Source organism: Heloderma suspectum, chromosome 1 (genome assembly GCF_057233095.1).
Source record: "Heloderma suspectum isolate Gila_16-S chromosome 1, 16-S_ref, whole genome shotgun sequence".
Taxonomy (NCBI): Eukaryota; Metazoa; Chordata; class Lepidosauria; order Squamata; family Helodermatidae; genus Heloderma; species Heloderma suspectum.
The window spans coordinates 435,519,596-435,533,461 of NC_139458.1; the positions used below are offsets into that span (position 1 = coordinate 435,519,596).

General features: G+C 46.8%; 1 protein-coding gene across 22 annotated transcripts in view; it reads right to left on the bottom strand.

Moving 5' to 3' along the window:
- HMBOX1 (homeobox containing 1) overlaps positions 1-13,866 on the bottom strand; it is a 153,003-nt gene that overhangs the window by 62,825 nt on the left and 76,312 nt on the right. For all 22 annotated transcript variants that reach the window (XM_084829459.1, XM_084829457.1, XM_084829458.1 and 19 more), the window contains 2 exons: positions 5,789-6,277; positions 2,418-2,503 (listed from right to left, as the gene is read on the bottom strand). In XM_084829459.1, coding sequence (XP_084685585.1) covers positions 2,418-2,503; positions 5,789-6,277 — 575 coding nt within the window. The remainder of the gene's footprint in view (positions 1-2,417; positions 2,504-5,788; positions 6,278-13,866) is intronic.

The following is a 13,866-nucleotide window of genomic DNA, read 5'->3' on the forward strand; positions in this document are numbered from 1 at the left end:
CATGTTTATTCTTTTGCATATATATGTTTTATTACTTCAACTGCAATTCTGTAAAGCGCCCCAGAACCTGATGTAGAAAAGCATGTAGAAAATAAATCAATAAATACAGCTAGACTTGAAAAAGGTATGGGGTGCAAGTTTAGTTTCTACAGCATTTATATGTGAATGGGGAATTCAAGGGGAGTTATCCCCCTTTCCTAAAACTGTTATTAGGAAGCCCTTGAAAACCGACAGGGTAGAAACTGAACTACAACAAATAAAATCCTGTGAAGTAAACCACTGTTTCTCCCACTTTGTAGATGGGGATTTGAGGTCAAAGGCTGCTCAGATGTAATTACATCCTATGGCTATCACGTCTGCACAGCAAAACAGCATGTGTCTGCATGTGCAATACATAATTTATTTTTTCAAAGAAATAATAATAAATAATAATGTGTTTATTTAATGCCGTTTTATTCCACTTCTCAGCCAAAGAGCTTTGCAGACTGGCTTCCATACACCAGCAGTAAAAAGACAGCCCCTGCCCACAGGCCTATAATCTAAAAAGAAAACACAAAAGGAAAAAGAGATGGGGAGGGAAGGGGGGAGGAACCAAGTGGTCTTTCAGCAGGGCTGGTGGAAAGGCCCTGCTTCCCATCTCATGTATGCAGCCAAACAGACACATGGGAAGCCATTGTGAAAAGACACCAATGCTCCCGAGGCCACCAAGCCCATGGAGGTGGCAGGATTTGATTCCAGGTCTCTCAGATTGAACCCTGCTATGCTATCTACCAAAGTAATCTGGCTTCTATTAACAGGTTCCCATAATTTGGGTCAACCAAGCATGTCTTCCTGAGCATATCCTTCACGCAACGCATGCGGCAAGGGTGCATAAAGAAGCAGTGATGATGAGTGCTCTGGAATGCACCCTCTTCCAAGGTTCAGCAGGACTCGAACATTTTCAGAAGCAATGCCAGTCCTATGAACGGGTCTTGCACAGAGTCTGGCCAATGGTCCATCCAGCCCAGGACGGCCTCGTCTGACAGGAAGCAGCTCTCCAGGTTCTTCTCCAGCCCTGGTAGCTGCAATCTACTTAACTGGAGATGCTGGGGACTGAACCTAGGACCTCCTGCGTGCAAAGCATGCGCTCCACTGAGCAATGGCCCCTTGCGCATATTTTGTTTGTCCGCCTGCTGTATTTAATGGCTGGAGACGAATAGGGATGATTACAACGAAACATTCTGTAAAAGGGTGCCATCCGATTTAGGAATTGTATCATTTGTAAGTGAGATCTGAATCAGGAAGGTTGCAGTGTGAAATGCTCCTGTTCACGGTTCCAGCCTGGCGTGCCCACTTCCAGGGTACTCTCCATTCCCCCTCCCTCTAGCCCCGCCCCCTCACCCATCAGACAACATCCCATGCTGACTGAGCACCCTCAGTCCTCATTCAGCTGTTCTGAGGGGCAGATCCCCCTTTATGGGGGGTTTTGTGCTTCTGTTCGCCCCCACACCCCCAAGCCTGGTGAGCCCTCTCTCCTGTGCACAGATGCTGCTGCTCTGGCTGCATCAGGACCAACATTTGGAGAACCACTTTCAGTAGGATCCCATCATGGCAGAAGAAAAACAAACCAAAGTGCCTATCCAGAGGGGCTCACAACCAAAACCTCAGCGGTTAATGAGAAAAAGGGAAGGGAGGGGTAGTGTCAGCCTCATTCAGCTTAATAAGATAGGGTGAGTTATAGATCTAATAAAATAAAGCAGTATGATTAAACATCCGTTCCAGCTAAGTGCCAAAAGGGCTGCCCGTCTCCCTGAAGGTACCTAGTCCAAAAGATAAGCCTCATCTCCCCACACTGAAAAGGCAGGCAATAGGGTCAGCCTTTCCCAACCTGGCACTCTCCAGGTGGGTTGGAGTACAACTCCCATCATCCCAGCCAGGACATCACAGGCATGTTGGCTGGGGATGCTTCGAGTTGTAGTCCCACACATCCAGAGGGTGCCAGGCTGGGTAAGGCTGCTGTAGGTGACGTTCACCATGTGTGACTTCAGAATTAAAAATAGAGCCGTTTCAGCTTGCGCCAAAGCACTTGATGTTTGTTACAATAGTATGCACACACACGCGCGCGCGCGCACACACACAATTCCTACTAGCATAAACCACGTAGGGGAAAAAGATCAAGCAGGCCGAGCAGTGAGGCGGAGGTGTGTGTGGAGGGGAAGAGAAGAAGAGACACTGATTCACTGGGGAAGTTTCATGACGTGCGGGACAATGGGTCTTAAATCAAAGGCATACATTATCATGACTAAGCTGACAGATCTGCACCGCAATGCAGAACGCCGAGTGATATCCCAACATCTGCGCTGGCAGACGAAGGTGGCGAGACGGCGGAGCAGCAGTGCCTTGGGATGGAAAAAGGGCCAGGCTTTTTGAGTTCTTACCTGTTACCTGCGCAACGACGGCTTGCGAAATCCTCCGGTTGGCCAGGAAGCCTTTGATTTCCTCTTTTATCACGCTGCTGTCCCTCCTACCAAAATGGGGGTGGAGGGGTGGGGAGGACAAATGAAGAGAGAAAGTCAGGACCACAGTAGAACCTGAAGATGCATTTATGGGGAGGGGGGGAAGGGTTGATATATCACTCTCGCCAGCAGACATTTCTTTTAATCAGTGTCATCGGTTGATCAAAGCATACAAGGAGGAGAATGGATGACTCACGGCCTGTATAAATTCATGCAAGCCATATGGAATGCACAAAGTTTCATTACAGGGGAATGAATAAATCTCTCCCACCAGCATCTTAAAAAAGAAAAAGCAGCAGTGGGAAATTCGGTCATAAAACAAGGCTCATGGGAACACAGCCCAATGGAGCATCAAAGCAAAAGTCACATTTTGACACCTTGGGCGTAAGGATACCCCCCCCCCCCTGCAGTGTTCCCACAGGCCTTTGCCATGGCCATGCAATCTGGTGGGGTGGACAAGGCCGGGCTTACCAGATACATGGCATGGCCATGGAATTCAAAATGGAGCTCTCCCAACCCCACCAACAAAACTAGATTCCTTGCCTTCCTCCATCTAAGAGCTGCTTGAGAAACGTGAAGTTGCCATATACAGAGTTTGACCACTGGATCCATCTAACCCAGCATTGGCTGGATTCACACATAATGGTAAACCATGGTTGATGTTAACCACAGGTTGTTGCTTTAGCCACAAATTGTCTTGCAGATGAGCAAACGGCAGCTAATTTACCCTATTTCTGGTTTGTTTCTCTCCTGCCCATTTTGCCAGCCTTCAGAGCGGTTTCGTTTTCAGGCTACTCTTTCTGAGTACCTCCATTTCAGGGCGGACAGGGTAGTGATTGTTGTAATTTAGAGAGCATAGGGAGGGGAGTTTGTAGGTGATCCCTAGGAGAAGGGAGTGGTGCCGGCAGCAGAGACAGGAGCTCCAACAGAAGCTACTCCTAAATAGATCTATCTGGTAATAAACAATATTAACTTTTCTGTTGTGAGACCTTCATATGAAAGAACCCCTAACTCAGGGCTGCAGAACCTCTTTCCCACCCCAAGTGTCAAATTCCATTTCAGAGAAGCTCTCGGAGGCTGCATTGCACTTTTGGGTGGGTCCAAAAAAACCAAAAATATCAGCATATTTTACCTTAAGCGCTTACCGCCAGTAACGAAGTCTTGGAGAGACATCTGCACCTTTTAGAATGGGGAAAAAGCAGCACAAACGCCAGAAAACCACCAATCCAGTGGGGGTGGGGCCAGGAGAAGAGGCGTGCCCTTCTGGGGAACCCAAGAGGGCCAGCTTGGGACCACTGGAGGGCCAGATTCGGCCCCTGGGGCCTGAGGTTCCGCACCTCTCCCCTAACTTATTACATGGTGTCAGAAGTGGAGGCCAAAGCAGACTTCTGAAGCAGGGATAGGGGCTGCTGAAGATTGGGGGCAAGAAGAACCCCACCCAAGAACTTGATGCCTGCTTGCACCCTAACAGCACAAAGGTAATTGTGGAGCTTTTGCAACCCCCATCCAGCCTACGGATGTCTGGGAATGTTACAGAAAACTGGAGAAAATTCAGGCAAGTGCAAACAAGCCAGGGAATAAACCACAGTTCTGGGATGACAAGCCATGGTTTAGACATGTCAGAGTTCGCAAGCCAGCAACAAACCATGGCTTTTATTTGTGGTTTGCAGCTGCTTCACAAACCATGGTTTGTTTGTGGGGATGGGCTCAGACACAACGACAAGCCAGATTTCAACAAACCACACCATGGCTTAGAGTTCTGTGCACACCAGGCCATTGTCTACTCTGACTGGTAATGGCTCTCCAGGGATTCAGACAATGGTCTTTCCAGCCCAGCTAGCCAAGACACCCTTTATTTTGGGGGTGGAGGTGGGGGGAATCAAACCTGGGACCTTCTACGTGCAAGGCATTTAGCTATGGTCTATGAGCTATGGTCTCTGAGCTATCACTGTATCAGGCTGGGGAATTAAAGTGCCAGGGGCAAAGATCAAGGCAAAACAGGAGAAAGACTGATTGAGGGAGGCACTAGGCTGGGCAAGGAGGGTGAAAGAAGGAGAAGCCACAGAGGGCAAAGGCTATATAGATGGGGTAAGGAAGGCAGACTTGGTTAGCCAAATGCGTTATACACAACTAAGCACATAAGTCTTGCATGGGCCTATCAAATCCACTCTGGTTACCAATCCAAAGCCTGCTGGGATCCTGCTTGAGCATAAAAGGGAGACCACTAGAACAGAGCTAGGGGAATGGATAATGCGCTGAATGGATGGCCAGAGAAGGACCTCAGAGCAGCCAACAGTGGCGGGAGCACTCTCAAGGTCTAACACAGGAACGCATGTGGTGAAACCACGATGGTGCGTGTGGTCTTTTTGGTAAAGTGAATGCTCCGACCCCAGATAGGCAGGTGGCAAAATCTCAACCTGGACTCTGTATGTTCCAGGAGTCTGTACATTTCTAGCCCTTATGGCCATAAAGAGATGCCCAAACCTTCCTTGGGCACTGCCTGGTGAAATCTCACATCACTAGAAGGCGGATTCAGGGTCTTCCATGACACTTTGCTCTGCCTTTATTCTGGCAAAATCAGAATAAAAATAGTTTCTCTAAATGCAGAAATATGATCATTTGTATCATCTATGCATACTGCTGAATTCATATTCCAGTGTGTATGTGTGTGTGTGTGTGTGTTGATCAAATCCAGGTTTGATCAAATGCAGAATTTTAATTATTTGTTTATGGCTGAATAGAGACGGACCCGTTTATCACTTAATCCAAATCATCTTTTGAAGCTGGCTTGGAGACTACGTCAGAATGTTTGTTATGTTGCGTTGAAACTGTATTTTCTTTAAAGACAAAGAAAATAATACAGGTAGTGGACAAGGTTTGCGGGAGGACCTTTCAAAGACCCAGCCCGAGAGAGTTCTCTTTGGAGCTGTCACTCCTACTGTGCACTCCACTGGACCACACAATAAGTGGCTGGCCTCCAGTCCAAAGGAAAAGGGAGTAGCCTCCCTCTCTAAACCCAAACCACGCAAGTTCTCCACCAGGTGCTGAACCCAAACCTTGACACAACTCAGCAGTGTGCCAGATGTTGGATACTCATCCAAACCCAACCTGAGGCTGTGCAGTGTGTGCCAGATGAGCAGAGATCTGGTCAGGATCCAACTTGAACCAGCTTGGCTCTGAGACAGATTATGGTGGTGGCCTGGGTTTGACCCCCTGAAGTGTCAGTGCTGGGGGCAGGGAGGAGCATTTACAGGGAGGGGGAAACTCGGTCTATGCAACATGGCTTTGCTCACCTCATCAACTCCTCCACTTTGTCATCTACATCCAAGTCCTCCTCGGAGGCTTCGAAGCTGTACGATCTCTGAGCCATGCTGTTGGCCAGAGGGTAGCGGGTGGGCGACATCTTCCCGTTGAAGGCGGACAACCTCTCGTTACTCTCCCTCCCGTTCTGATTGGTAGTGCAAGGCTGCGGAGAGGTGTCGTAACTATTGCTAGGCGACGGGGACATCCCAGAGTGCTGGGTCTGCGTGGAAGCCGTGGCAGTGGAGGACGATGCCGGGACGTTGGTGGTGGTGCTGTTGCTGCAGGTTCCGCCCCCGCCCCCGTAGGTGGACCGCCGGCCAAACTTGTCGCTGTGCTCCTGGTCGAGGCGGTCAAAGGTTTCCAAGGCGTGCAGGATCTCGTGCCGCGTCATCCCAGTGCGCCGCAGGCGTTGAAGCAAGTCGATCTGCTCTATGGTGAATCTGGGTTCGTCGGTGTAGTGAAACATGGTTTCCAGCAGACTGGCGGGGGGGGACAGGGGGGGACACAGTGGCAAAAGATGAAAAGAAGGACAGAAGAAACACACACATCACCCAATATATCCATGGCTTCCTGCCAGTGCACTCTGATTTGGTTCATTGGGTGCAAGTGATTTGATGTAATCAGTTTGGCTGACTGTTTGAAAAATGGTTTTTAGATATATGTTGCCTGTGTGTGTGCTATCTGTTTATATGTTCTTATGTAAATGGTTTTGCACTTTGTATGATGTATTTTTAATCGCTATTAATTTTTGTGAACTGCCCAGAGAGTTTTGGCTATGGGGCAGCATAGCAATATAATAAATGAAAGGAATGAATGAATGAATGAATGATGGGAGGCAAAGGATCCAAAGAGCCACACACAGAGACAGAGAGCATCAAAGGTCACTCTAGCAGGTCTTCCTCATGACAGTTCCCATAGACACACCCCAAGGGGAGTCCCAAAATACAGGCAGATCCATATCAACAAACCTGTTCTGGAAGTTCTTATTTGCCCATTCGAGACCAAGCTTGCATTACAATATATGCAAGCTAGGAAAATTCATACCCCAGCCCAACAAGCTACCATGAGGATTGCAGCTAAGCTCGGAGGGAACAGGGAATTCTGCGGGGGTGAAAGATGATGTCAGTGTCCCTGGTGAACAAAACGTCCTGGCGCTGCATCCCTGTGAGCCCTGGATCTGCTACACTACTGCTTACAGGGCTGGAGTCGAAAGGGAGGGGGAGCAAAAGTCTTGGTGTGCTTCACTCACTCACTCACTCATTATATTTTGAATTTGCCCAGTAACCAAAGTTTTCTTGCAGAATGCTCCCTGGATCCTAGCAAAGGTCACTGAACCTACACTTGTAGGGACACGGGGAGGTCTGCAGATGGAGAAGCCCATGTGGCAGGGGATGTGACAGTGGCAAAGGGGGCCACGGCTCAGTGGCAGAGCCCCTGCTTTGCATGCAGAAGTTCCCAGGTTCAATCCCGCGAATCTCCAGGCAGGGTTAGAAAAACTCCTTCCTGAAACTCTGGGGAGCTGCTCCCAGACAGTGTTGATGATACTGGGCTACTCGGGGTAGCATCCCATGTTCCTAAAGATCCAGGATCGTTCTCTAAGCAAGAGCCAGACCTCATTAGAGAGGTGTACAGGGTGCCAGGGAGGCAAGCTTGCTTCCTGACTCAGACTTCCAAATTCCAGCTGAGGTCCCAAGAGCTGTTTTCATCCATCCAACTTTTTTGGGCAGCCCTGTACTTTTGCCTCCAGATAGTCATATGATCCAGTCCCTCCCACTCTTCCAGAAGAGCCTCAAGAAGTACCAATTTCCCCAGGCCTTCTCTGATTGACTAGTTTTTTTTTTAAAAAAACATACACCTCAGTGTTTCTCTTCCTCCATCACCTTTCCTTCCTCTCCACACTTCCCGCTCTGGGGAAGGGCCCACAGCTCAGCGGTAGAGCACCTGCTTTGCACCCAGAAAGTCCCAGGTTCAATTCTTCAGGTAGGGATGGGCAAGAATACTGTCTCAGGCCTGGAGGGCTACTGCCAATCACAGGAGAAACCAAAACAGATGGATCACTGTTGTGCATTGTATGTGGGGCTGCCCTTGGAGAATGTTTGGAAGCTTCTGCCAGTGCAGGATGTGGCGGCCAGGAATGAAACCCCTACAGCCAGGTGGGGACAAATTACACAGACTCAAAAAGAGCAGCACTGGCTACCTATCTGCTTCCGAGCCAAAGTCAAGTTTCTGGTGTGCTTACCTTGAAAGCCCTAAATGGCTTGGGACCCAAATATCTAAGGCGTGCCTCTCCCTAGATCAGAGTTCCCTGGTTTTAAGGCATGCTTCTGCACCCTGGTGCCCTCCAGATGTGCTGGAATGCAACCCCCATCATTCCCAACCAGCATGGCCATTGGCTGCCAGATGTGTTCTGGTCCAACCCATCTGGAGGGCACCAGGCTACAGAAGGATGCTGTAAGGTCATCAAGGGAGGCTTCTTCTCCAACTACTGTTGGTACATCCTCCTTCTTCTCCTCCACTGAATTCCTTAGATGACTTTTTCAGAAAAGGACTCAAAACCTCTATCTATCTATCTATCTATCTATCTATCTATCTATCTATCTATCTATAAATGGTCTTTTTTCCAATACTTTCAAAATCTGGCCATTCCAGGAAGTTTACCAATCAATCTATCAGCAAAAGGCTGCAGCCTCCCTTATGGCACTAGAGTAGCTGCTCTAGAAAAACTCGGTAGACCAAGAGGGGGAAAAGAAAACATGCTAGAGAAATTTCTATACAAGACTTCCTATCTATAAACCTGAAGACACAGTGCCTGGCCTCAGACGTATAATCTAAAAACCAAAAAGCAGTCTTCCCTAACCTGGTGTCCTCCATATTTGTTGGGACTACAGTCCCCACCAGCCTCATCTGGCTGAGGGTGATGGGAGCTGCAGGTGCAATGCAACACATCTGGAGGGCACCAAGATGAAGAAGACTCCCACAGAAGCAAGGAAAGGCCAGTGGGGAGAAAGAAGTTAGAGAAGGCCAGAATGCAACAGGGCTCTTATGCTCTTCAAATGGGGGGAATGTAGAGGGGGGGGGGCTGTTCTTATCGGACAGCAGCAGCTTATCCCTGACTCTAGACCTGTGTTTTAAAAGAAGCCCATTGAAAAAAAATACAGTTAAAACATTTCAACCATCATCTGGCTAGATCAACCAAGCAAACAAACATGTTTTGATCAATTTCATGTAAGTCTAATACATTGGTTGGAAGAGGTTGCTGTTTTAAGTTAATTTTTGAAGCAAGTACTTATACAAACTACAGACAACAAGCACCAGCTTAAAAGAGGCATTCTACCCTTTCTCTCACATATAGGGGAATGCTTCTTCTAAGCGGATGCCTCCTGGAACACACAAGTGAATCATCGGAAAACAAAGAGAGTATGCTTTTTTTTCTTTTAAAGCATTTTTTTCTCATCTGCAAATATATGCAGATTAACTCAATTAAAAGAATAAAACTCATACATAATTCATCAACTGTCTTTCATCAGGTGACAACTCTATTTACAGTACAACATCTACTCAAAGGTAAGTCCCACTAAGATCTATGAAACTTCCTCCCCAGCAGGGAAAAGCTTTCATCTCCAATCACCGATCACGGGCTGATCAGAGATTAGAGCTTTTCCTTGCTGGGAAAGGGGGCAAGGCCTGGGGAAGAAGTGGCTGGCGAATCTGCTGAGCTGTGGGGAAAAAGTGGGTGGGGTGCCACTGGCTTTGCGGGCTGCACTAGGAGCAGCAAAGGGCCGCATACAGCCTGCATGTTGTGCACCCCTGATGTATAGGATTGTAGTCTTAGAACCCATACTAGTGCTGCTTAAATGCACAAATATAAAAAAAATGCACCCCAGATGTTCAGAGAAATGTCAGAGATGCAACAAGTAGGGTAAAGATTGTATGCCACAGGCAGAAGACATGCAAGAAAATTGATATTTTTTTTCACCCACAGACATGCTTGGAAATTATAGAAAAAGTTATCGGTTAATCACTGACATGGAATCAATGACTACATTATTACAATTCTTGAAAAGGAAGGCTGAGATTAAAGATATGGATTGACTGCTGCTTTGTTGATGACTGCCAAAGCCAGGGATAGCAAGTTATTGGAAACTGAAACAAATTCTGAAAGTTGAAAGAACCTAGACTAATATGGCCTTGGTTAAATTAATAAGCACTCTATGAGCTGCAGATGGGAAACAGAAGTATAAATCACTTCCAGGAAAAACAGACACATTTCTTTAACTATTTAATGTACACATTTGGATAAACAATGAAAGATGTTTAAATGTACTAATATACGCTGCACTTTTGTTACTTTTTTAAAATTTGCAGACCTAAAGGAATAGAATATTGACATTTACTGGCAAGTTTAGGAGGCTCAGCAAGAAATATCATCAGTGCTTAGGTCATGAAGCTTATTTTTAACGTTTATATGAAAAACTTCCTCTACGAGCAAATCACAGAAATGAAATTCATATTGGGATGTTTGAGCTGCAATCCTAAACATGCTCAGGAATGAACCCCACTGAACAAAATGAGACTTACTTCTGAGTAAAACATGCACAGAATTGCACTGCACATGAAGACACATAGTTAGCCTTAAGATTTACTGGTGAATGTCAGATTTTTTTAAACAAGCTCCTCTGAGCTTCTTAAAATCTTAAGAATTGCCAGCAAACTTCAGCATTTATAGAATCAGAGAATAGTAGGGTTGGAAGGGGCCTACAAAGCCATCGAGTCCAACCCCTGCTCAATGCAGGAATCCAAGTCTGAGCATCCCTGACAGATGGCTGTCCAGCCTCGTCCTGAATGCCTCCAGTGTGGGAGAGCCCACCACCTCCCTAGGGAATGGGTTCCATTGTCGCATTGCTCTAACAGTCAGGACGTTTATCCTGATGTTCAGCCGGAATCTGGCTTCCTGTCACTTGAGCCCATTATTCCGTGTCCTGCACTCTGGGATGATCAAGAAGAGATCCTGGCCTTTCTCTCTGTGACAACCTTTCAAGTACCTGAAGAGTGCTATCATATCTCCCCTCAGTCTTCTCTTCTCAAGGCTAAACAGGCCCATTTCTTTCAGTCTCTCTTCATAGGGCTTTGTCTCCAGTCCCCTGATCATCTTTGTTGCCCTCCTCTGGACCCTCTCCAGTTTGTCTGCATCCTTCTTCAAGTGTGGTGCCCAGAACTGGACACAGTACTCCAGATGAGGCCTAACTAGTGCTGAGTAGAGGGGAACTAGTACTTCCTAGGATTTGGAAGCTATGCTTCTATTAATGCAGCCCAAAATAGCATTTCCCTTTTTTGCAGCCACATCACAGTGTTGGCTCATCTTCAGCTTGTGATCGACAACAATTCCAAGATCCTTCTCGCTTGTAGTGTGGTTGAGCCATGTATCCCCCATCTTGTACCTGTGCATTTGGTTTCTTTTTCCTAGGTGCAGAACTTGGCCTTTATCCCTATTAAATGTCATTCTGTAGTTTTCTGCCCAGCTCTCCAGTCTATCCAGATCACTTTGAATTTTCTTTCTGTCTTCCAAGGTATTAGCTATCCCGCCCAATTTTGTGTCATCTGCACATTTGATCAGCATTCCCTGCACTTCCTCCTCCAAGTCATTAATAAAAATGTTGAAGAGCACTGGGCCCAGGACTGAGCCCTGCGGTACCCCACTCGTTACCTCTCCCCAGTTTGAGAAGGTCCCATTGAGAAGCACTCTTTGAGTCCGATTCTGTAGACAACTGTGGATCCACCGGATCGTTGTTTCATCTAGCCCACTTCGAGCAAGTTTGCTCATCAGGATATCATGGGGCACTTTGTCGAAAGCTTTGCTGAAGTCGAGGTATATGATGTCTACAGCATTCCCACGGTCTACAAGGGAAGTGACTTAATCAAAAAATGAGATCAGATTTGTCTGGCAGGACTTGTTTTTGACAAATCCATGTTGGCTTCAAGTAATCACTGCATTGTTTTCAAGGTGCTTCCAGATGGATTGCTTTATCATCTGCTCCAGAATTTTCCCAGGGATGGATGTCAGGCTGACTGGTCTGTAGTTCCAGGTTCCTCCTTTTTACCCTTTTTGAAGATAGGGACAACGTTAGCCCTCCTCCAGTCATTTGGCACTTCCCCCGTCCTCCATGATATCTCAAAGAGAATAGACAGTGGTTCTGAGAGTTCTTCTGCCAGTTCCTTTATTACTCTAGGGTGCAGTTCATCTGGGCCTGGAGTTTTGAACTCATTCAAAGTAATGAGGTGTTCCTTGACCATATGCCTATCGATCTCAAGCTGCAATCCTGCCCCTTCAGCCTGTACTTCGCCTTTGCCAGGGGGGTCATAGACCCTCTTTTGGGAGAAGCCTGAGCCAAAGTAGGAATTGAGCACCTCTGCCTTTTCTTACTCATCTGTTATCGTTTTGCCATCCTTATTTAATAGCTGAACCACCATTTCTTTCCTCTGCCTTTTACTCTGCACGTAGCTGAAGAAAGCCTTTTTGTGGCTTTTAGCATCCCTCGCTAACCTCAGCTCGTTCTCAGCTTTAGCCTTCCTGACACCATCCCTGCAATTCTGTGCTACCTGCCTGTACTCTTCCTTTGTTACTTGGCCTTCTTTCCACTTCCTATATGTGTCCTTTTTTGTTTTCAGGTCATCCCTAAGCTTTTTGTGAAGCCACATTGGCTTCTTCTGTTGTCTTCCACCTTTTCTTCTTGCTGGAATAGTTTGTAATTGTGCCTTGAGAATGTCCTTTTTTTAAAAGCTCCCACCCATCTTGGACTCCTTTTCTTGTTAGCATTGCTTGCCATGGGACCTTACTGATCATTGTTCTGAGTTTATTAAAATCAGCTTTCCTAAAATCCAGGGTACGCGTTTGACTACACGCAGCTTTTGCTTCCCTTAGAACCAAGAACTCAAGTACAACATGGTTGCTTTCCTCCGGAGTTCCTGTAACTGCTACTTGATCCACTAAGTCATCTCTGTTGGTTAGGATCAAGTCAAGGATAGCCGATCCTCTCATTCCTTCCTCTACTTTCTGTAGGAGGAAGTTATCCACCACACAAGTCAGGAATTTCCTGGAGGGGCCATGTTTTGCAGAATTTGTCTCCCAACAAATATCGGGGAAATTGAAGTCCCCCATTACTACGACATCATGCTTCCTTGAAACATTGGCTATTTGCTTTTCAAAAGTTTCATCCTTGTCTTCTCCTTGATTGGGTGGCCGGTAGTAGACTCCGACCACCAGGTTCCTTTTATTCTTTGCTCCATTTATTTTGATCCAGATGCTCTCGATGGGGCTATCAAGCACATCCTCCTGTATTTCTGTGCAGAGATACGTATTTTTCACATACAGTGCAACCCCACCTCCCTTTCTGTTCCTCCTGTTCTTTTTGAACAAGTTATATCCTTCCAATTGCTGTATTCCAGTCATGACAGTCATCCCACCAAGTCTCAGTTATACCTATCAGGTCATAATTTCCCTCTTGTATTAAGAGTTCAAGTTCGTTCTGTTTGTTTCCCATACTCTGGGCATTAGTATATAGACATCGAAGACCATGTGCTTCATAGTCTGGCTTTCTTCCTACATGTGTCTGAAGACTATTATTGGGCGCTATCAGAGCTGTTCTCTCTGTTGCAGTGCATGCGCCTACGTCCATTGTTACCCCCAACATTACATCTCCCTTCCCCATAGGATTCAGTTTAAAGCCGTCCTGATGAAGTTCTTCATGCTGCGGCCAAACACATTCTTCCCATCCTTTGTGAGGTGCAACCTGTCCCTTGCCAACAGCCCATCTTCCAGGAAGTATAGCCCGTGGTCCCAGAATCCAAATCTCTCTCGTCGGCACCACCTTCGTAGCCAGTCATTCACCCGGAGTATTTTTCGTTCCCTTTCTATCCCTCTTCTAACTACTGGAAGGATGGATGAGAAAACTATGTGGGCCCCAAAGTTCTTGAGTTTCCTTCCCAAAGCTTCCCAAAGTCTGACATGATCTCTTCGTAGCTCCGCTTGGTGGTATCATTTGTTCTCACATGGATAAGAAAGGGATACCTG